A 24,747-nucleotide genomic window follows, 5' to 3' on the forward strand; every position below is an offset into this window, starting at 1 on the left:
AAAGTTTTAAAAATAGAATAAAATTTCGTAGACAAAAGAATTGCACACCAAGTGAACGCCAAATAAAAAAGTGCATAATAGTGCGCAATATTATTAGTACTTTAAACATTTACATTAGTTTTTTGAGAACACGGAAGTAGCGTAAATTACTACTTCCAGTCAACGGAAATTACTCCAAATTTAACAGAAGGTAGAGAATTAGATCTTATACTTACATGTGAAATTTCATTCATCTATGTGAAATAGTACTCAAGTTATAGGCTTTTGAAAAATTCAAAGTAGAAAAAGTACCACTTCCGGTTATCGGAAATCGCTCAAAAGTTGATACGGATCTACGATTTTGATAAAATACTTATATATGAAATTTCATCAACCTAGCTGTAACGGTACTCAAGTTATCGTGTTTACACACAGACGGACACACACACACACACGGACAGACAGACAGACACACAGACATACGGACACGATTGCAAAATTATGTTTATCCGTATCAGTGAGATGTAAAACGTCGAGATTTGTAAAAATCTCGATTTTTTTGTACACGATTACAAGACTTTCTCTATACTTCGTATAAACGAGAAAGTAAAAAGGAAACAGGCCTTCCGATGAATAGTAAAAAGCAATTTTTTTTGTTCTTCGCCGCTTCTCGCAAAAAAGTTGCAATAGCAATCATTGGCGTAGCGAGGTCGGGTGTCACCCGGTGCGGCACTTAATGGTGTCACCCCCAGAGGCGTAGCGACCCTTCCCGGGGAAAAACTTTCAAATTTTCGATTTGCACCCTCACCCTGAAACTTTCGATTTGCACCCCCCCTCAAGTTTTTCTCTATATATTTTGCTATTTTTTGCCTTCGTGTCAACCCCCTAAATGGTGTCACCCGGTGCGGTCCGCACCCCTCGCCCCCCCCCCCCCCCCCCCTCGCTACGCCTCTGATGGCAATGTTCTATTATTAACTCAGTGTTAACAGTCAGGGGCAAAAACATTCAATGTGTTTATGTGTGGCCTGTTGTCAGGTCTCAACAAAATTTGTTGAGTAGCAAACTTAACAAAAGTTAGGAAACTACAGCCAAGTTGTTTAACAAAATTAAGAAAGTATAGGCAAGTGGTCTGACAAAATTTGGGAGAGTATAGTCTAGTGGTCTGACAAAATTTGGGAAACTGTAGCCAAATGGTCTAACAAAATTTAGGAGAGTATAGTCAAGTGATCTAACATAATTCCGGAAACTATAGCCAAATGGTCTAATTTAGGAAACTATTGTCAAGTGGTCTAACAAAATTTAAGAAATTATAGCCAAATGTTCTATCAACATTTAGGAAACTATAGTCAATGGGTCTAGTAAAATTTAGGAAGGATTATTTTTTATGAACACAGAATTCTTTAAAATATACCCAGCCAAGAGATAAAAAAAAAATTAGATTTTTAAATTTAATAACAGCTGAATTTGAATGAACTATCTCCATCTAATTTTAAAAGAAATATTAATTTAGGTCCGCAGTCAAAGCTTTTAATGCAAGTTTTTTTTGTAGGTATTAAAAATTAAGATACCAGCAAAACAAATGACACATAGATTATAGTCAATGTTTACAGAGACACTCGTGATAGCTAAGAAGTGATTCTCTAGATGGCTCAAATATTCTAGCAGCCAAAGCTTTTATTAGAAAGCAATTTTTGAAAATGATTCAAAACAAAGTTAAGTGCATTTAAAAGCTTATTATAGTTTTTTGGGCCTTTTCTAGACCGAAATGATGCGCATGGGCATAGCTCTACAATTACCTAGTTAGACCCGCTGCTTTCTCTGTCTGATTAACTTAACGTAAATAACAAAAACAAACAATAACTAGCATTCTAATCAGTGGCCGTAGATCAAGGAACCATGCCGTAAGTATAAAAACCAGTAAACTCTCATCATTTTATTTAAGCCTTCTACACACTCCATAGCTCCACGATTCAATATGTAAGTAAACGCTTCTGAACAATAATAATTGATACAGAATATATCGTTCATGTTCAAAAAGGTAAATTCAAACAATCAAATAGACAAAAAAAAGTTACATTATACACAACACTATTAAGTATAAGTAATTTGTTACGAGAAATAAACGTTATGAGGACAAGAACAAATTAATTTGGAAACTGTCTTTAATAAATACAATTTTAGACCAAAAGTAGCATTAAAAAATAAATACTAAAATATTTTTATGGCAGCGTAAAACATAATTAGTAACATGTCGTTAGTAATAAAATGAAAACATATCAATAAGCAAATGTCTACATATTTTATAGCAACTTAAAACAAATGCAAATAACAAATTAAAATTATCAATTTATAGTTTTATACTGATTTTTTAAGTATTTAAAAAGAAACATTTCTTTTCAACTGATTTGTAAAACATTTTAACATTTGAGAGACAGCGGAATCAAACAGAATCAAGAATAATTATTTTTAAATATGGGACTCCTCCATTAAACTTTACTCCTGGTTTTTCTCAGTGATTTATGGTACCTGCAGGAAGGTTTATTCCAGAGAGAGTTAAAAAGTTTACATTCTGTGATGGAATTTTTTATGCTGGGCAAAAGAAAACAAAACGATTTTTCTTCGTATTTTAAAAGTTAACCTGCGCCATCTAACGACAGATCTTTAAAGTCCAGTAATCGTCACATCAACAATACCATCATCTTTTGTTATACTTACAGTTATACTGTAAAACAATTACCCCAGATATGCCACTTAATAAAACCTTCCCTTATGTATTATCATGTACTAAACTCTTTATGCAGCCGTAGAGTTTGGCTCTAAATCTAACCATGATGTAAACGAAATTATATCTGGCTTAGCTAAGTAGACATATAATCTAGAGTTTTTCTGTTTGCACTACGTTTTCGTTTGTTTGTGTTTGCGTTAGTGTTACATTTGCGTTTGTTTCTGTTTGAGTTTGAAACTACGGTTGCGTTTTTTTTCGTTATTGTGTTTGTGTTGTTTTGGTGTTTGTGTATGGTTTGTGTTTGGTTTAGGTTCGCTTTTGCGCTACGTTTGCGTTTGTTTCTGAGTGTGTTTTTGTTTTTGTTTTGGTTGTTTGTGGTTAGAGTTAAGTTTGAAGTTCAAGTTAATTTTGTGAAGGGTCCATATTTGCATATAGAGATTTAATTGAAAACATAACTATTTCATAAACCCGAAAAATGCCGGGTATATGCTGTTTAATAAACACACAAGTCATGGTGCTTTACAGATAGGTTATTCACAGAGGACAGAGCAGGGATGGCCGGGATGGTTAGTACTTTATAAAGTCATTTTCGTTTTTTTAAAAATCGGAAATTGCGTAAAGTACTACTTCTGATCAATGGAAACGACTCAAAATTTGACAACAGGCAGACAATTAGATCTTTTACCAATATGTGAAATTTTGTCTATCTGTCTGAAACAGTAGTCAAATTTTAGGCTTTTGAAAAACCAAAAGTAGAATGAGGTTCACTTCCTGTTACCGAAAATCGCTAAATAGATAATAAAGAACTACAAATTTGAATACTTATAGATGAAATCTCATCAACCTAGCTGTTACAGTACACGTGCAGACAGACAGACAGACAGACAGACAGACAGACAGACAGACAGACAGACAGACAGACAGACAGACAGACAGACAGACAGACAGACAAACAGACAAACAGACAAACAGATAAACAGACAAACAGACAAATAGACAAACAGGCAAACAGACAAACAGACAAAAAGATAAACAGACAAACAGACAAAAAGACAAACAGACAAACAGACAAACTAACAGACAACTAGACAAACAAACAAACAGACAAATAGCAGATAGAAATTTGATTCACTGAATGTTGCGAATTTTTTTTTATTAAACAAAAAAAAAAATGGACGTTGCCCTATGTTCGCGAGCAATTTTTTGTGTTTTATGTAGTGTGTGTAGGGCATTGAGATCCTCCGAATCATGGTTAAAAGGAGGGTGGGTGAGGTTTGACAGAATAAATGTTTTAGGAAGGGTACGGGTTCGGGTTACGAAGAGTGCGGTATGGGGGACGGGTTGCTATGAGCTGGGGGGTGTGGGATTGTTGGTGATGGGTTGGGTGCTGATAATTCGATGTCGTTTGAGGATTATAAGCATATTTATAATTATGCAATACACCTTTTATTATAAACTTATAAATGTTAAAAACATAAACAACATTCACGATAACATACTTTACCCTTTATTTTTCAAATTGAACCACAAGTATTCCCTGTGCTAAAAAACAAAAATTATGATTCAATTACAAATTGTATTTTAACTCACAAAGCTAAAAAAATTAACACTAATATGAAATTAATTGGATATTAAACTATTGGAATAATTTGCTGAGGTAACTTTTCTTCTGCCGCCATCCGATTATAATTCTGACACCTATGGCTAAAGTATTTTGAATATTCCTAGTTTCCGTATTTCAGACTTGTAAACATTTTAAAATAGTCATGTGATTTCACGCCTAAAGCTAAAGCAAATTAGCAATTCTATAGCTATATTTTTTGTCACTACAATATTGTTGATATCTTACTTTAATACTTAAGTTGAAACTCTGGCGCCCATCCATCTCATATGAAGAGATAGAGTTTCTATTAGGTCCGTCGGATAAGAAAATTGTAGCTTAGACTACGGGAGTGATCCCGGTACATTACTTAAAGTCACGTTATCCCATTAAATATGGCGGTCCATAGACAGATAAAACGACTAATCTCGACACGCATTGCGGTTAGCTCTTTCTAGCAATCTTTACTTTCTCTAACGTGAGTCAGGTACTCATCAGAACAGGGAGAAAACAAGGATCGTACTGATTCCAACTCGAGACTTTAGGGTTACCAGATTTAAATCTACTATTTCACCACGGCGTTCTTTTGGTACTTTATTTAATGCAATATATTAATTAACAAAACGATGATTCGATTTGCCTGTGGTCGATCCATATTTTAATAAACAATTTTTTGAGAAATTTAACATTTCACATGCACTAGGTCTTTCATGGCCTTTTATAAATCTGGTTTAATGAAAAGCTATAGTCTCGTGTCCTGTTTTACTTACTGCACTAGATGTACAACACCCTTTTTATTCACATTTGTGGTGTTTGGGTGTGAATCATGGATGTTACAGTTAAATGGTAATATTTTCAAAAATAATATAAAATAAAATACTTGTGAATTTTAACATTTAAATATGAGAACGTTCCACACCCCACACCACTATATGATAACTTATAGTGTCGATATAATATTCCGCTTAACAAAGAAAGTACTCTCAAATTTAATTAATTATATCCATATTCAATACCTCTTGATGTTACACTCAAGAAAAGGGCAGCAATAGAAGCCATGACCACACCTATCACCAATTGCTTTACAACAACTGTTAAAACATAAAGAAGAAAACACGAAGCAGATGTTTGAGTTATATGATAAGAAAGTAAAAGTAACTCAATGGAACTATTCATCGTTTGGTGCACAATTAGTTTACAAAAAATAAATAAAATAAACTTGTAGGCCTACAATTTAATTTTTTTGCATTGGTAATAATGTTTACTTTTACTTTTTATAAGCATAGGCGTGGATAGGTAACACTATTGAAGATGTCACATCAATTTAAATAATTGCTAATTCACAGAGTTACAATTTTCAAGTCTATTTAAAGTATGAATGTTAAAGAGGTCCAAAGTTTTAAGGAAGACTGACACAATCTGACTGCGAAGTGGGTCACAAGAAATGAATATAAAACATAAGTCTCACAAAGCATGAAAATAGACGGGCAGTGCTGGAAAATATTATTTTCCTTCGTTTTGCTTAAATTATAGAAAATAGGTATCTAACTCATGTTCGAGAAAGTAAAGGCGGCTGAGAAATGTGCTAGCTACACTATCCATTCATATGCCGTGGTTACAGAAACTAGTCAAATCTACTTTAATTGCCCAACGGATAGTGATGTTTTAAAAGGGATGTTTACTTTTGTTATGAGATAAGGAAAGTTTATGTGAACTCACCTTTCAGATTCAACGATGAGATTTAACAGACACACCAGGACCACGAGAAGGAGAACTGCGAACTTCATTTTAATCAGATGAGGAAAACTAAAAAAAGATTTTCTCAAGTTAATTTCACATTTTACTTTGATTTGACGCCACCCATATCAATTGTCATTACATTTTTACATTCGCCATTGAATGATTTGTTTAATATTATAATGTTAAAAATATGATTACTTTAAGTTTATACAAAAAAACTAACATACAGTTATCACAAAGTAAATACTTACATTCTTATGAAATAATAATAATTTATTATTAAGTCAATTTACGATGCACTATTGCTGGGGGAATACAAGGGTTCTGCTCAAGACACATTGAATTCAATTTTTCAATTTACGTTTTATTTAATGGCTGGCTTCTATTGGTTGGTATTAAATAACAATAGTAGTAATACATCCAGCTGATAGAAACACTTAGTAAATCTCTGTGGATGAACAAATTGACAGCAGATTTTGGAAATTAGTTTCGCATATCATGATGGGAATTGACAAGTAGATTACATTATAATAATCACAAACCTATAGGCTGAACAGATTTGAGACACATCTTAATTAAATGTGCGGAATTCATAGTAATTGCTGTGTATATGGATTTCGAAATAAAAGAACGAGATAAAGATTAAGTTGGACATACTTTAAGCAAAATGCCTTTTGAAATAAGTAAACACAAATTATGCACAAAATATGTCTTTATATTATGGTAGAAGGTTTTACGATAACTTTTCTAGCATTTTTATCTTGGAAAAAAAATTAAAAAATTGACCAAATTTTTTTTAATGTTACCGAAAGCTTGAAACTCACCATCACAATATGGGTTTGTCCATACATCTTGCATGTGCGCGTACACACCCACACACCCACACATCCACACACCAACACTCCTACAGATTCATACATCCACACTACCACACACACACACACGTTAGTCTTCAATGTACACATTGATTGAACGATAATGTTCATGGTCAAATTATTATTGTGGAGTGAATGTTCATTTTTATTTTTCTCGTATATACGAACTATAGAGAAAGTCTTGTAATCGTGCAAAAAAAAATCGAGATTTTTACAAATCTCAACGTTTTACACCTCAGTGAAACGGAAAAACATAATTTTGCAATCTTGTCCGTATGTCTGTGTGTCTGTCTCTCAGTGTGTGTGTGTGTGTGTCTGTCTGTGTGTAAACACGATAAGTTGAGTACCGTTACAGCTTGGTTGATGAAATTTCATATATAAGTATTTTATCAAAATCGTAGATCCGTATCAACTTTTGAGCGATTTCCGATAATGTTCATGGTCAAATTATTATTGTGGAGTGAATGTTCATTTTTATTTTTCTCGTATATACGAACTATAGAGAAAGTCTTGTAATCGTGCAAAAAAAATCAAGATTTTTACAAATCTCAACGTTTTACACCTCAGTGAAACGGAAAAACATAATTTTGCAATCTTGTCCGTATGTCTGTGTGTCTGTCTCTCTCTGTGTGTATGTGTGTGTGTCTGTCTGTGTGCAAACACGATAAGTTGAGTACCGTTACAGCTTGGTTGATGAAATTTCATATATAAGTATTGTATCAAAATCGTAGATCCGTATCAACTTTTGAGCGATTTCCAATAACCGGAAGTGGTATTTTTCTTCTTTGAAATTTTCAAAAGCCTATAACTTGAGTACTATTTCACATGTAAGTAAAAGATCATAATTCTCTACCGTCTGTCAAATTTTGAGTAATTTCCGTTGACCGGAAGTACTAATTTACCCTATTTTCGATTTCTCAAAAACGCATGTAAATTTATAAAATACTAATAATATCGCGCACTATTATGCACATTTTGTTTTGGCGTTCGCTTGGTGCGCAATTCTTTTTTCTATGAGATTCTATTCTATTTTTAAAAGTTTAAGTAATTAAAAATCATATCTATATTCCAAGTTATATAAGAATATTCAAGAAAGTTTAGGGGAGATCACTCCCGGTTTATTATATACTGTTCTGATAAAACAGATATTGTTCTTTCTTCTTTACTGTTATACCAAATAATGTTCATTATAAAAATTTAAATGGTATTTGAGGAAATGTTTAGTGGCGCCATTTAAAAGAAAAGTATTTTAGCTAATTTTGGACTGCCTTGCCTTAAAAGTAACAGCATTTTTTTCTAAATTAAGACAGCCTAATGGAAACTGATGGTAATGTTATTCTACGGCCGACGTCGTTACGACCTCCACCCCCAACCTGTGCTTCGCCTCTTCCCTCCCTCTTTTCTTCCTCTCCCCCCCCCCCCCCCCCCCCCCAGTCGCTAGATTTACCTTGTGACTCATCCCAAGCCGAAAGGCGTATATGGGACAGGCCGTCGCTGGTTCGATGAAAGGGCCGGTAACCGATGAACTCGGTCCTTTTTACCCTGATCACCGCCCTTGCTCAGCACACCTGCACGCTAACCCCCCATCCTGGGTATAGGTGCGTCCAAGAAATTAGCTTCTTAACAGAAGGGATTTGATTATTTAAAAAAAAAAAACCAACTAGAAATCTATAATATCGACCTTTATTATTATTGTCAGCATTTGATGTATTGTTACTATTACCTATATTGTTGTAATTTTCCCTCAACTAGAGTTGTATTTAATGAGTATCTCTCATTACTATATCCCACAACATTATTATATTCTACACCTGTAACGCTAGATATTTGTTTTTGATAGCAATATTTAGTCGGCCATGCCTTCTATTTACAACGTCTTAGGTCGTGGACCAATGCTATTGTAACAGACAAGACAAGCGCATGTGTACACTCTGGAATCCTAAGCTATTATAAAGTTAGGTAGATTCTATATGTATACCGAAAATTTATAATTAAGGCAACACTTATTACATACAAAAATCTGTAATAAATATATTCATACCCTTAGGGTTATTATTGTTATAATTTTACTATCAGTTGTACTGTATTTACGGTAAAGGGGTGGCTCTGACCCCCCACCGGTTGAAATATATATATAGTAACATGGTACAACTTACCTTTTTACCGTTGACAGAAACAGCATTGTGCTAAAGTTGAACAGCTCTGCATTAAGAGAAACAGCTTCCGCTGCTTCTTTCTTAGTTGGACATGACTTCCTCCTACGCAAATAATAATGAGGTGGTGGGGAGTGGTGGGGGTATAAGTGTATGCCCATTCATTTATAAGCCGATTAATAGAGAATCTGATTTTTAATGGTGTGTATGTATTGCAGGCCATAAAAAAAAAACCAATGTAAGGATAAGGACTGATGATATTTTGTGATGGGTTAATGCGGAGATGAGCATGCTTTCACGATTTGTCATTTTATAAACTACTATAAGCATACTGTCTAGTTTTTCTGAATTTTTCTAAAAACATGTGTCTAAAATCCTACCTTTTATATAAGCTGTATAATAATGAAACAAATACCTTAACTTGCACGACAGCTACTTTAATACGAACATTTGAAAGGTAAAAAAAGTATTTTAATCATTAATTACCAAGAGATTTCCGTCTTTTGTAATCACCTGATTTAATAAATGTCGATAAGATATCTTTGTCTGGAAGAGTGGCGGGGGGGGGGGGGGGGGGTGAAGGGAGTGTTAGGGCTTACACCTGCTATCACAGAAATCCCAAGTTCAGATCCTGGATTCAAGTCTGCAGGATAAACTATACTACACCTGCAAAATGGACCTTGATTTCTTTAACTGAGGTATTTAAAATTAAACAATGCCGGCATAATATTTCTTGGATCATACTTGTTGGGGTACGGGTTTGTCCACACTACCGCCCAGTACGTCCCAGGGCGTGCTCTATGAAAGCCTTGAATAATAACAACTCTAGGTAATAGTGAGGTAGAACACACTTCGGTGACCGTCCAGGTGACAGGGAAGTGAGGGGGAGGGGGGGCGCTTTCGTGAGTCCAAGGTTACACTTCTGCATGTCGTGTACTACCGTGTCAATAATGTAGGGTGCTCTTTAAAACTTATGTATACACCATAGTGCTGACTTGAAAGCCCGGGGAACAAAATCGCTCCTTGCTATGGCGCCAATTCAATTTAGTCAACGACTATTATACATGTATTCTATAGTACGGTTTAGCTCCATAACTAGATTTGTTTAGCTCCATGACAAGATCTTTTTAGCTCAATAACTCATCGGTTTAGCTTCAAAAAAAGATCTGTCAAGCTTCTTCTTCTTCTTCGTTCTTAATTTTTAGTGCTGAAAGGGATCGAGATTTATCTGCCAGTGGGTTTGAACTCGAGACTTTTTCGAATTTATCAACCATGAGCTTTTTGCCGACTCGACCACGCCTCCAACACAATTAAGCGTTACGTGTCAACTGGTTATCCGCCATTGAGGCCATTGATTCCGATTTTTTAATTTGCTACCATAATCTTTGTCCAACCAAGAACAAGGTACAAGGTAGCAGTTGGAGTTGTCTCTCCTAGAAGAGTGGCTGTCCCCAGCTAACGAGCCTCATCTGCCCGAAGGTTCGAACTCTAGACTTTTCGGTTCAGCAACCATGAGCTTTACCGACTCGACCACGCTGACCCCACTGTTAAGCTATATTACTGGCATTTTTTTTATCTCAACACTACCATCTGCTTAGTCCCCTAATCCGATCACCCGCCTTGGGTCCATTGATTTTTTGCCCGACGTTTGTAGGATTTAGATGTAATTTCACAAAGCCATTGATAGTGTCCTTATGACCTAATGATCTAGAAGTGTGTGGTGTTGGGGTAGGTTGGAGAAAGGGTTGACTTTAAATTATATTAACAGGTTGACGTGGCATTAAATAAACGGGTTGACTTGACATTACATTTGTTACAGGTCAGAGAGTGAGTAGCAACTGGAGAATATTAGAAGACATGAGTACACACGCAAAACCTGATCAGGCAGGGTTAGAAGAAAATGTTACTTCATGTCTTGTGTTAACTTGTGTCAACAAGAATAAAACAAAGCGACATGGCAGTTCATAGTGGAATTTTTTTTTATTTCTGGTATTGTAAAATTTAAACAACATTTCGAAAAAAATGTTTACACACAAACATGGAAGTTTTGTTTATATTTTAGTCTAAGTAAATTATCTAATTTCTTCTCCGGAGCCTTAGCAATTTCTCATTGTGCATCTGGGACCCCCATTTGTACATGGACAATTATTGCAGTCCTGATACCCGGTGGTGGCTTCTTTAAAATCGGATCCACCGTACCGTGTACGGGAACATTGTTGTGAGACCAGTGGCTGTGGGAACATCTGATACGCCCTCCGTTTCTTCAGGGCTGTCTGTGAAGAAAGGGCTGTCTCTGTCGTCAACTTCGTCATTCAAAGGGTGGTGTTCGATGGAAGGGGTGACTGAACAAATTCCCTCGCCTGATCTTGAACACAGGGGAAAGCCACTAAACTGGCAATGGCAGACCAGGCAATAGTCTGAGAGTTCAAACTCGGATCCTGTTGAAAGAGAAGAAGCAGGTAGTTTTAAAACGTAGAACTTTCCAAATGGAGGCGAAATGTTCACAATATATATATATATATATATATATATATATATATATATATATATATATATATATATATATATATATATATATATATATATATATATATATATATTAAACAACCCCCCCACCACCACGCACCCAGGTCACACACCGTCCTAAGGATATGCCCGAGCCCGACCTACCTGATTCGTGACCTCGTATGGTCACCGGGCTTACCTTTTCGACACTCCCAGTTGACCAGCCTGATGAAATTGTCGTTGATGTCGTTGACAGAGCTGGGCTCGCCACAGGTCACCCTGGCCCCATCATTCAGGCACCGACAGCGGAGACTTCCGGTATACCATCGGTCAGTCAACCTGATCACGTGATAAAGGAAACAATGGCGCGCGATAAATGTGCAGATAACAGATGGGCTTAAAATAAATGTGCAGATAACAGATGGGCTTAAAATAAATGGGTAGATAGCAAGTGGGAGTATTAGATGTAGCAGATATGTTGACAGTCGACAAATCAGGAACTTTGCATACATGTACATGACCCCCCACTTCACCCTCCCCCCCAAATTCACCCCCCCCCCCCACACACACACACACGCACGCACACACAATCAGCAGAGATATATTTGATGAGACGGAGAGCTGTGTGTTGCCAGTATTATTTCAAGCTTGACACTCAGTTTAGGTACTCATTAAAACTGATTTGACTCACTGAAATATCACTTACTCAATACTGAAATCGATGTATGGATAAGTTATCGATTACAGTTGCGATTACAAGTGTGTACACTGCCTTAACAAATTAAAAGCAGCAATGTACTGAAGGATTATGTGTACACTACTAATTAGGATTGCAATTTAGCAGACGTACTTGCAGCGATTGTGAGATACACGTACAGGCTGAGGATGCTCAACCCGCGTAGGTTGAAAGGGTTGATCTCCTTGTATCCCGTTAGTCAACCACTGCTTCAGCATACTGGGGTAGAAAACATGATGCGGTATCATGTCTTCGTCAGATCTCTTGTTTGGGTCTATATGTGGCTCATCTCTCTGTTGATCTTTCGTCCCTTTTCTCCCATCATGTTTAATGTTCCTATCACCAGGAAACAATTTCCTAACAATCTGATCCAGCTTGTTCTTTAAATGTTGACTGTCTTCTCTATAACTATCAAATTCCTGTCCTAGATCATTGACTTTATGGTTATGAGCTTTTTTAAAGTGCCTAGCTGAATTGAGATGTTTTTCTCTTTGATTTGTTGGTACATTATTTTGGAGTCTTGGCATTGGTTGGAAAGGATTGTCCCCGTATAATCCTTGATGTCTCGTCCCCTCACTGTTTTCTCCGTGATCTTGTGGCAGTCTATTGTCATTGAAATAATGCGAAGGTTGATACAGATCATCTCCAAACAAGTCGTTCAGGTTGTTGCTCTCATCAGTTTTCCTGTGGTGTGGTCTATCGCGAGTGAAAAGCCAATTTAATAGACGATGATTGTTTTTCTCTTCATCGTTTGGTCTACTGTCGGCATTGATATCTTGCTGCTCTTTGTGGTCATGTGATAACTCTCCCTCATTAGACAACTTGAAAAACTCTTTAAGCAAAAGCTCTATTAGGTTTTTCAGGTGTTGCTTGTCTGATCCATGACTATCTGACACATGTGTATAAACTTCGTTCTTGGTAGTTATCAAATATTGATTGGGTGGAAAGAATTCTACTTCGATATCATTTGTTCCGTGGTCATGGTGTTTCGACTTAATCAAATCTGTACTCTTATGGGTTGGTCGTTGTTCTTGGTTGATGGGGTTTGCCGAGGAATGGAAGGCATGGTCTAGATGGGAAAGGGCGGCGTCAATGAGTTTGGAGATGCCGTCGTCTTGTTGTTGGGAATGGTCGACGTGGTCTAGATGGGAAAGGTCTCTGTGGTGTGGTCGGGTAGGGTCGTAGTTACCCGTCAAGGAAGAGTCAGCGTGGTGTGGATGGGAAAGGCCGTCGTGGGTTGGTAGGGAAGGACTGTAGTGTCTCCTTAGGGAAGGGCCATCGCTGCTCGGTTGGGATAGGTCGTGGGTTGATATGGAAGGGCCGTGATTGCTAGGTAGGGCAATATTATCAATGTTGCTATGTGCATTACTGGCTTCGGCGCTGCAGAGCTGAACGCCGTCGATGTCGCAGACACAGCGACGGTCGTTGATGCTGGTGCAGGTGCTCTGGGACTGGTCCTCCCACCCCGGGACCTCGTGCCACAGGTGATGGACCAAATCTTTGTTCGGCTCACACGTGATGCCGCTCTTGCTGCACGTGCAATAGTACGAGCCGTCTCTCCACCTGTGGAAATATTCACAAATAGTCTCAGTCTATGGGGCATCAATCCTGCTCCTAAATAATACACACGTTGTCTCAGTCTATAGAACATCAACCCTGCTCCTAAATATAACACAAATTGTCTCAGTCTATGGAACATCAATCCTGCTCCTAAATAATACGCACGTTGTCTCAGTCTATGGAGCATCAATCCTGCTCCTAAATAATACACATATTGTTTCAGTCTATAGAACATCAACCCTGCTCCTAAATAATACACACGTTGTCTCAGTCTATAGAACATCAACCCTGCTCCTAAATATAACACAAATTGTCTCAGTCTATGGAACATCAATCCTGCTCCTAAATAATACACACATTGTCTCAGTCTATAGAACATCAATCCTGCTCCTAAATAATACACATATTGTCTCAGTCTATAGAACATCAATCCTGCTCCTAAATAATACACACGTTGTCTCAGTCTATAGAACATCAACCCTGCTCCTAAATAATACACAAATTGTCTCAGTCTATGGAACATCAATCCTGCTCCTAAATAATACACACATTGTCTCAGTCTATAGAACATCAATCCTGCTCCTAAATAATACACATATTGTCTCAGTCTATAGAACATCAATCCTGCTCCTAAATAATACACACGTTGTCTCAGTCTATAGAACATCAATCCTGCTCCTAAATAATACACATATTGTCTCAGTCTAAAGAACATCAACCCTGCTCCTAAATAATACACAAATAGTCTCAGTCTATAGAACATCAATCCTGCTCCTAAATAATACATTTTTAAACTAGGCATCTAGTATAAAAATGTTTAACTTTATCGATATGAAGATCTACCTGTGGTAAAAATTCCCAAAAATATATTATTTGAAATATATTGGGCAGTTGCATTCACAAGTAGTTTACACAATATAAGTAAAATAACTCAAGATTATATGCTAGGACAGTACCAGGGGTAACACAAGATTACACACTAAAACAGTAAACAGGAAAACAACTCTATCGTATATGCTAATGCCAAAAGAATCAGCTAAAGATTATCTACAGTAAAATAACATAATTAAAAAACTACGCCACACTCATAAGTATGCCTTACACCACATACATTAGAACGCACACTGCACACACAGAATTATCTTGAGATCCTATGATAGACTCACAGAGACACATCTGATGGTGTACGGCCTTGTCTTACCATAGATTGAAGCAACTCATGCAATTCCAGGTCTAAGGTTCTGATCACAATTATTCTGAGAAGCTGTGCTAGAAATTTGGATGCCCCTTGCATTAATTCTAAAACGGTTTCGTTTACAAGTCATCACCCCCACCCTCCACTCTTACTAGGGGACTTAAGTTATATTTGTCATTCTGTTTTATGATAATAATAAACTACTTTCTTTTAAGATATATTCTACATGTTCTTTTTAACTATCCATATCCCCTCTTTTTCATTTTTTCTTGAATTGTTATCACCTCTGTGATGACGCAAGTTCTAAAAAGGTCAGAGTTCAAGCAGGCGAGAGATAGAATAGCGTCGGTCAGGTAGATCAGGTAGACATTGGTCAGACAAGTAGACCAATAGAATTGTAGCAGGAGATGACCGGTCACGTGCGACAGTTAGCCAAACATTGACTTGTGGGCTGCAGTTGGAGGTAGGTAGACTTATAGAGTTGGTAGTGGTCAGACGTGTTAGGTCGGTCGCAGTTGACTAGGGGAACATGTAGGCAGTTGAATGTAGATAGTGTTAGAGTTGGTCATGGGAGCCTGTGTTAGTTGCAGTTAGATAATGTTAGTAAACAGTCATGTGGTAGAAAGTAGTTATGTCCAGTACGAGTCGAAAACTGATGTATAAATAAAAAACTATTGTATATCTTGAATTAGACGTGTGTGTTCGATTCCACACACTAGGCCTACCAGGCATAAATAAGAAGAGGCGATCGCTCGGAGTTGGTTGTATTAGGCCATACAAGACGGTATACCAATAGATATACATATATCTCCTTCACTCACAACCTCTTATATTTCCAAACCTAAACCTCAGTTAAAATTAATCTTTTTCAAACATAACCTCTAACACAAAACAAAGGGCAACCACCCACGTCACCATTTCATATTCCAGTTACCATTATAACAAAGATTGTCTTAACTCGCAAAAAGACAGCCAAAATAACCACGAACTCAAATGTAATATATCACCAGACTAGTCCACCCGTAGTAACTTGTTTTCATTCTTACTCCTCTTACATTTCATGTACTCTGACACTTTCGTTCCAAGGTAGGTAAATGAGAAAGGAAGATGACAAGTTCCATTTAAATGGATTATCTCCCTGCTTTTATCGAGTTATCCCTCTAAAATACACAACTGCTACATGGCATTAATTAAATATTAAAAACGCTGGTTGTTTTAAAAGTTTTAACATTGTTCATAATTATAGTTTTAATGATTACATTTTTCAAAATCAGCTATAAATCATTTAGTTTTAATTTGGTAATTGGTAACGGTAATGAATGTTATTTAAACTGAGTCTAAAGTTATGGGTAGCTAGGGTTAATGTTTGTACTGGTAAAACTTTGCTTATCATTTTTTTCCAGCGATTCCAGAACTTTGTAACCCATGTCTTACTGGAAAGTGCTGTGAGAATCCAGTAAAGATTGTATCAAATCTTCTATCTATAGGTTTTATCATGACATGATACGAATAATGAAACTGGACCAGCGGATTGTACACAAACATATAAATATACCAATCTGCTTTCACGTCTGCTTCATCTTCTGGCGTACCTAAATATTAAAAACCCATATATAATATGTAGCCTTTGTCTATTTGAAATTTTATTTGTGCTTCGTGAGGGTCGGGATGGTCGAGTCGGTAAAGTTCATTGCTGGTAACTGAAAATTCTCGAATTCAAACCTAACCCCCCCCCCCTTCCCTCCCCCTTGAAAAATATGATAATCAACTTTTAAAAAAAATAAAGCTTAAAAACAACAACTATTAACATGATAAAAATAGATTATACTGACGAAGAACCAATAGCCGTGCAGGGAGGTAACAACGCGACGAGACTCGAACACTTCTCTGTGGAGCAGACTGGTCCATTGGGGTAGCAGACACACCATTGACAGCCGTCGAACCACTTTTCTCCGGTACAGCGGTTCGAACCACAGGCGGGGTTCATGCCCCTGACAAACCCTGTCCAAGTCAGCTGAAGTAAGACGATGGCCGCCACAGGAAGTGGATTCTTCATCTTTTCAACTTAAAACATACGTTATATATATATATATATATATATATATATATATATATGTAACTAGGGGAAGTTACCAGAGATATAAGAACGCAGTACAGCGCTGTCAACTTTGACACGACTGATGTAATAACGCAGGTGTTGGCTGATAACGATCAGAAAGCCAAGGCGTAGTATCTTGGGAAGCGATACGAGGAGAACGCAATACGGTCTGTCAACTTTGATGTGACAGGATGCAGATGGCTTATTAAATCGGACTGTACGACAGAAGCGGCGTAATTAACATTCTGATGCAACGATTAGAATCGATTACGATTACGATTATGATAGAACCGAATACGATTACGAATACGAAGGGGATATATAGGAAGGCGACGGCTGAGCTCGCTGTCTCTCGCTCTCTCTCTCTCGATCAGTCAGTCAGTGTGGCAGTATCAAGTTGGTTATTGAACGGGTTAGCCGTATTGTGTTAAGAAGGACGATAGACATGTGCATTCAGTTATGTGAAGCCTAGTGAGGACTGTTGGGGGTCAGTTGATTCAGACTATTATTGTGAAGCATTCCTTTTGATTCATTATATTATTGTGAAGCATTTCTTTGATTCATGTAATAAAAGGATCAATAGCGAACCTGCATCTTCGAGTATCTATACTGTGGTCGATGTTGTGAAGAATGAGTGGTTAGACTCGGTAACATTTGGCGTTGTCGAGCAGAACTCGTTAACATTTGGCACTACAGGCAAATAGCCTCGTTACATTTGGCGCTGCGGACAGGATGAATTCAACTAGACTTGCCGCTTGAGGCACCCATAGTCAACCTAGTTCATAACTGTGTTTAGTGTGTGTGTGAATTCGGACATTCAGGAACAGTGAAAATTGAGGAACGAGGAAAATTTTTTCATACACACACGGTATGAAAGGTCTTTTTTTATTTGAAGGAAATAAATAAAAGGGAAGACTGAAATCAGAATTGAGGAAATTGAAAAGAACAGAGATGAGACACCTTTCATTATCATTCTGGCTTGGTGTCACATGCTCTTTTGCTGCTGCAAGCATGTGGCTCAGTATACCCCTAGTTGTAGCACCAGCCACCCTGGGGACAGCTATGGGGCTGACCACCAGCATCCAGATAATTGGCATTGGTATCTCCAACTTGGTTGTGGGACAAATACTAGGCAAAGATGACAACCAAGATATAGATGGAACTCTTAGACACTGGAAATGTGTCATGATCTCCCTGTTGGGCAACACTATCTGCTGCATAGCTGCAACATTTTTCCTTAATGTGAATGACAGACGCAGGAGTGGTATTTTAAATATCAGAAAAGAACAAAAACTCCTGCTGGCCCAACAATCTGAGCCAGATAAAGATAGCCCAGAGATAGGCAACGGTGAGGATGACCCTTTGCCTCCAGAGGGACCAGGACAAAATTTGGACAAAAAGCCGATCCATATTGTGGTCCTGCCCAGTGAGTCCCACATCAACAAATTTTACGGGGACGGTGATCCAACCTTAACCAACAGGTTCAGTGAAGAGGTCAGGGCTGCCTGGGCCTCGAGATACATGTCACCAGAGGAAAGATTAAGACTGCTGATGGGCAGTATAGGAGAGACGGTTAGGGCAGAGGTCAAATGCCACGATAAAACCATCCAATCAGATCCAGATAAGGTGCTGGATCTAATTATGGAGACCTTTGGGGAGAGACGGTCGGGATCGCAACTGCTAGCGGTGTTTGTAGGTATAAAGCAGAGACTGGCGGAGAGTGTGATGGAGTATTCACACCGAATGAACAGGGCCTTTGAAGCTGTAAAAGGCAAAATACCCGACATGGATGCGCGCCTGCTGAGGGACCATTTCATCGAGGGGCTGGCGACCCCTATGGCAAGAAGATATTTGAAAGAAGAGGTCTACAAAGACACACAGTTGACCTTCCTTCAGGTCAGGAACTCAGCGATCCGCAGGTCCGAGGATGAGGACCAATCGAACTGTTCGGTAGACAAAGTCTCGGTGCCGGAACAGAAACAATCCCCACCCACAGGGACCGGCACGATGGAAACCATGATGGCCCGACTGTTGGCCCACCTGGATAAGGTTGGCCAACGATTGGAGAGGTTAGAAAGCAGGTCAACAGCTGAGAATCAGGGCAAAAACGGGACAAAACATGGTCAGGTTGGACAGCCGCGACCTGCTGGTCCATCGCTCCGGTGGACGGCTGACGGTCGACCAATCGGTTTGTCCTGCTCTCAACCCGGACATGTGGCACGGTACTGTCCGGTGAAACGATCGCCCTCTGTAAGGCAAGACAAGGCTACAGAGTGGCGAGGTTATGGCTTAAGAAATAAAATGGGACAAACAATGAAAGAGTCTCAAACAGGACTTGAAGAGAAATCATCAGATATGGAAAAAGAACTTCAAATTACACAAGGAAAATTAGATTTGAAGCGTTCTGAACTTCAGAATTGTGAAACTAAGCTAACAGATACTATAGCCTTGGTAGAAGAACTTAAGAATTCAAAAGACTTGTTAATAATAGAAAAAATGAACTGTGAAATGAACTTGGATGTTGAAAAGTTTCAAGTGAACAATTTGTTGGCAGAGAAAAATTATGATAAGAAAGAAATTGGTAAACTTAAGAATGAGATCTCAATGTTAACCATGAAACTGGATAGGGAAAGTTCATGCAAATTAAAAGCACAGGAGAAATGTTCATCTTTAAAGTGTCTGTTGGCTGAAGAAGAAAATAAAAACATGAGACAACAGAACAGTGTTGGCAAACTAGAAGAAATGATAGAAAAAGAAAGGCTATTGAATCAACAGTTAGAAAAGCAAGTATTAGAACTAATGAAAAAGGTTGAAAATAATACACTTCTTATAGCAGATGAAGAAAAAGAAGTAGAAGTCTTGCACATTTCTATTGAAGAAGTAGAGGTGATGCAAAACGGGCAGACTGTGGTGGAGCACATATCCACAGAGCCCCTTCATATGGACATTAGTGATTTTAATTGCCTTAATCACAAAGAGATAAGAAATGCCCAGAAAACGGATAGTGGCTTACAGCCGCTGTTGAAATACGTCCAGGAACAAAAATTCCCAGGAAAAAGGGAAAGAGAACAGTTTGGTCGGGAAACAAAGAAACTACTGAGTCAGTGGGACCGTCTCAGTATAAAGGATGGTGTTCTCATTCGGAGAATTCATGACCAAATTGATGGGACAATACACCAGGTGGTGGTGCCTGGACAGTTACGAGAAGAAGTGCTAAAGTTGGCACATGACAGGGCAGGACACCAGGGTCAGGACAGGACGCACAAAATATTACGACGGCGGTGTTACTGGCCCAATATGGAGATGGAGGTCAAACGCCATTGTGAGGCTTGTGTGAGGTGTCAGCATGCGAAAATGCCAGTTGTCAAAATGAGACAGCCATCAGGACACCTACTAGCGACAAAACCACTAGAGATTGTGGCTATGGACTTTACGTCGTTGGAACAATCATCGGATGGGACGGAACATGTGTTGGTAATGACTGATGTATTCACCAAATGGACTGTGGCGGTGCCCACACGAGATCAGACTGCCAAAACAGTGGCAAAGGTCTTAATAGAACATTGGTTCATCAAATATGGCATACCAAGACAATTACACTCTGACCAAGGAAGGGCCTTTGAGTCAGAAGTAATTAACCAACTGTGCAGCCACTACGGGATCAACAAATCTAGAACAACCACATTTAATCCGAAAGGAAACGGACAGTGCGAGCGGTTCAACCGCAGCATGCATGATTTGCTGCGTACCCTAGAACCTGAACAGAAAAAACGTTGGCCTGATTTTCTCCCAGAGTTGGTATATCTATACAACTGCACCCCCCATGCCACAACCGGCTTTTCGCCACACATGTTGCTGTTCGGACGGGAGGCTCGACTCCCTCTTGACTTGTTCCTAGGAAAAAAGGAGAGTATGACTGGCTCATACACTGCACTGGAATATGTGAATGAACATATGAGACGAATTAGAGAAATGTACAAGGTAGTACAGGAAAGACTAGAACATGAAGCACGGCGAAGGGAACCGCCGGTACAGACAAAGGACCCGCCACTCAAACTGAACGACAGGGTATTACTGCGTAGCCACCCGTTAGGCAGAAACAAAATCCACGACCTCTGGGGACAGGAGATATGGCAAGTCGTGGAGATGCCTAAAGTAGCAGGTGGCCCCTTTAAGATAAGACCCATCGATCACACCAAACCGGATCGGTGGGCGAATATTGCTCAATTAAAGAAATATTGGCATCGTCAAGAAGAGCAGTTACACACAAGGAAACCCAAGACAATTAGGGAACCGGAAACTATAACGGAAATTCACATACCCATCCCGGAACCATGTCACCATCAACAGAACAACAGCGATACACAAGTGGAGGATAACGGCAACGAAGAGGATCCCGTTCCTCCCAGAAGCAGAGAGACAGTAGACCATCAGATAAGTGGTCCGCGGAGAAGTTTGAGAAACAGAAAGAATACGAAATTTTTTGTCAGCAACCATCAATTCTTTCATGGTCGCGCTGGTATGAGAACAGACTGTTCAAAAAGTCATACAAGTGAACTGGTGAAGGCACCAAACGAAAAAAGGTGGATGTGAATTCTAGAACTGTTTTGTGTCTGAGGAAGATGATGTAGACACATTTGATATGTGAAATAGGGATAACCGTCAATCTTATACGAATGTGACGACATTGACAGTGAGTGTAACAATAATTTTTTTTACGGTGGTGCGATTGACTTTGAAGGACTGCACCTGCCAAGCGTTGTTTGTGGTTGATAACACACAAAAAAGGCAGGGGTGGATGTAACTAGGGGAAGTTACCAGAGATATAAGAACGCAGTACAGCGCTGTCAACTTTGACACGACTGATGTAATAACGCAGGTGTTGGCTGATAACGATCAGAAAGCCAAGGCGTAGTATCTTGGGAAGCGATACGAGAAGAACGCAATACGGTCTGTCAACTTTGATGTGACAGGATGCAGATGGCTTATTAAATCGGACTGTACGACAGAAGCGGCGTAATTAACATTCTGATGCAACGATTAGAATCGATTACGATTACGATTATGATAGAACCGAATACGATTACGAATACGAAGGGGATATATAGGAAGGCGACGGCTGAGCTCGGTGTCTCTCGCTCTCTCTCTCGATCAGTCAGTCAGTGTGGCAGTATCAAGTTGGTTATTGAACGGGTTAGCCGTATTGTGTTAAGAAGGACGATAGACATGTGCATTCAGTTATGTGAAGCCTAGTTAGGACTGTTGGGGGTCAGTTGATTCAGACTATTATTGTGAAGCATTCCTTTTGATTCATTATATTATTGTGAAGCATTTCTTTGATTCATGTAATAAAAGGATCAATAGCGAACCTGCATCTTCGAGTATCTATACTGTGGTCGATGTTGTGAAGAATGAGTGGTTAGACTCGGTAACATTTGGCGTTGTCGAGCAGAACTCGTTAACATTTGGCACTACAGGCAAATAGCCTCGTTACATATATATATATATATATATATATATATATATATATATATATATATATATATATATATATATATATATTGTAGTAAACACAGTTGGTTTATAACACTGAAATTTAGAGCTAAAATAAATCTAAACCAAATCTCACGGACAAATGTTCCCAGGACAAATGATCTCAGGACAAATTCTTCTTCTTCGTTCTTAATTTTTAGTGTTGGGAGGGATCGACCCTTATCTGCCAGTGGGTTTGAACTCGAGACTTTTTTCGAATTTATCAACCATGAGCTTTGCCGACTCGACCATGCTTCCATCACAATTAAGGATACGTGTAAACTGGTTATGCGCCATTGAGGCCATTGACTCCGATTTCAGCCTGCTTTTCTTTTTGGATTTGCTTCCATAGTCTTTGTCCAACCAAGAACAAACTACAAGGCAGAAGTTGTTTGATTTTTGGAGTTGTCTCTCCTAGAAGAGTGGCTGTCCCCGGCTAACGAGGACAAATGATCTCAGGACAAATGATCTCAGGACAAATGATCTCAGGACAAATGATCTCAGGACAAATGATCTCAGGACAAATGATCTCAGGACAAATGATCTCAGGACAAATGATCTCAGGACAAATGATCTCAGGACAAATGATCTCAGGACAAATGATCTCAGGACAAATGATCTCAGGACAAATGATCTCAGGACAAATGATCTCAGGACAAATGATCTCAGGAAAAATGATCTCAGGACAAATGATCTCAGGACAAATGATCTCAGGACAAATGATCTCAGGACAAATGATCTCAGGACAAATGATCTCAGGACAAATGATCTCAGGACAAATGATCTCAGGACAAATGATCTCAGGACAAATGATCTCAGGACAAATGATCTCAGGACAAATGATCTCAGGACAAATGATCTCAGGACAAATGATCTCAGGACAAATGATCTCAGGACAAATGATCTCAGGACAAATGGGCAGCAGGTTGGGACATTTAACTTTGTAGGGCTACATATTTGTTTACAGACTAGGGCTAAGGCTAGGGCGATGGGCTAGGGTTACGGCCTAGGACTACAGGTAGGGAAAAAAAATATGAAAGCAATTTAGTTGAATTTACAGCAGGATACTTGACTGTTTAAAACTTCAGACCAAAGACGGATAACTGGTAGAAAAGAAGCGACTTTTACAAAAATATAAAAGGGGAACAATCCTTACCTTATATTCAGATAAAAGCTGGTAGCGTGGCTCAAGCTATCTGTAGGTGGGTATCGGGATTTGAACGGTTTTGTACTCACGTTAGTTGCACATGCGCAGTAACTGGTCACGTGGGAACGATGCGCTAATCAGGGGCATGCGAGTGTCTGGTCAGTGGAGGCACGTGAGTGGTCGTCTACATGTAAGAACGTGCGTGAGTACAGGACTAGCCCACATCTCACTTGTTAGTTTGATACTAATTATAGATTTTAAAACCATTGCCGCATTGAAGGTTTACACTTAATTAAACATTAATGAAGATAGAGAACACACAATTAAAAATATCTGGTCAATCAAATGTATTTTACGTGTGCCTTTGGTAGAGGCAGGTGAGTCAGTGGTAGAGGCAGGTGAGTCAGTGGTAGAGGCAGGTGAGTCAGTGGTAGAGGCAGGTGAGTCAGTGGTAGAGTCAGGTGACTCAGTGGAAGAGGCAGGTGAGTCAGTGGTAGAGGCAGGTGAGTCAGTGGTAGAGGCAGGTGAGTCAGTGGTTGAGGCAGGTGAGTCAGTGGTAGAGGCAGGTGACTCAGTGGAAGAGGCAGGTGAGTCAGTGGTTGAAAGGTGAGTAAGTGGTAGAGGCAGGTGAGTCAGTGGTAGAGGCAGGTGAGTCAGTGGTAGAGGCAGGTGAGTCAGTGGTTGAAAGGTGAGTAAGTGGTAGAGGCAGGTGAGTCAGTGGTAGAGGCAGGTGAGTCAGTGGTTGAAAGGCGAGTAAGTGGTAGAGGCAGGTGAGTCAGTGGTAGAGGCAGGTGAGTCAGTGGTAGAGGCAGGTGAGTCAGTGGTAGAGTCAAGTGAGTCAGTGGTAGAGGCAGGTGAGTCAGTGGTAGAGGCAGGTGAGTCAGTGGTAAAAGCAGGTGAGT

The 24,747-nt window shown here is 38.9% G+C and overlaps 1 protein-coding gene and 1 long non-coding RNA gene across 3 annotated transcripts; both read right to left on the reverse strand.

Moving 5' to 3' along the window:
* Positions 1 to 2,144: 2,144 nt before the first annotated feature.
* Positions 2,145 to 6,404, reverse strand: LOC131941359 (uncharacterized). Its single transcript, XR_009386634.1, has 5 exons — positions 6,296 to 6,404; positions 6,024 to 6,110; positions 5,321 to 5,395; positions 4,209 to 4,246; positions 2,145 to 2,505 (listed from the first exon to the last, which is right to left on the reverse strand). It is a non-coding gene; the product is annotated as an uncharacterized LOC131941359 (long non-coding RNA).
* A 4,646-nt stretch (positions 6,405 to 11,050) lies between these two features.
* LOC131941364 (uncharacterized) lies at positions 11,051 to 23,926 on the reverse strand. 2 transcript variants are annotated; one of them, XM_059300616.1, is made up of 5 exons: positions 23,855 to 23,926; positions 16,901 to 17,124; positions 12,428 to 13,876; positions 11,777 to 11,916; positions 11,051 to 11,510 (listed from the first exon to the last, which is right to left on the reverse strand). In XM_059300616.1, exons 2-5 carry the CDS (start codon positions 17,122 to 17,124, stop codon positions 11,251 to 11,253), a joined length of 2,073 nt encoding a protein of 690 aa, XP_059156599.1. In that variant the 5' UTR covers positions 23,855 to 23,926; the 3' UTR covers positions 11,051 to 11,250. The 2 variants fall into 2 exon arrangements, with proteins under 2 accessions (XP_059156599.1, XP_059156590.1); XM_059300607.1 differs by having other exon boundaries at positions 16,901 to 17,132; positions 23,855 to 23,899.
* Positions 23,927 to 24,747: the final 821 nt, after the last annotated feature.

Source organism: Physella acuta, unplaced genomic scaffold (assembly GCF_028476545.2).
Source record: "Physella acuta isolate Inbredline_101_S28 unplaced genomic scaffold, ASM2847654v3 ptg000028l, whole genome shotgun sequence".
NCBI classification, from domain to species: Eukaryota; Metazoa; Mollusca; class Gastropoda; family Physidae; genus Physella; species Physella acuta.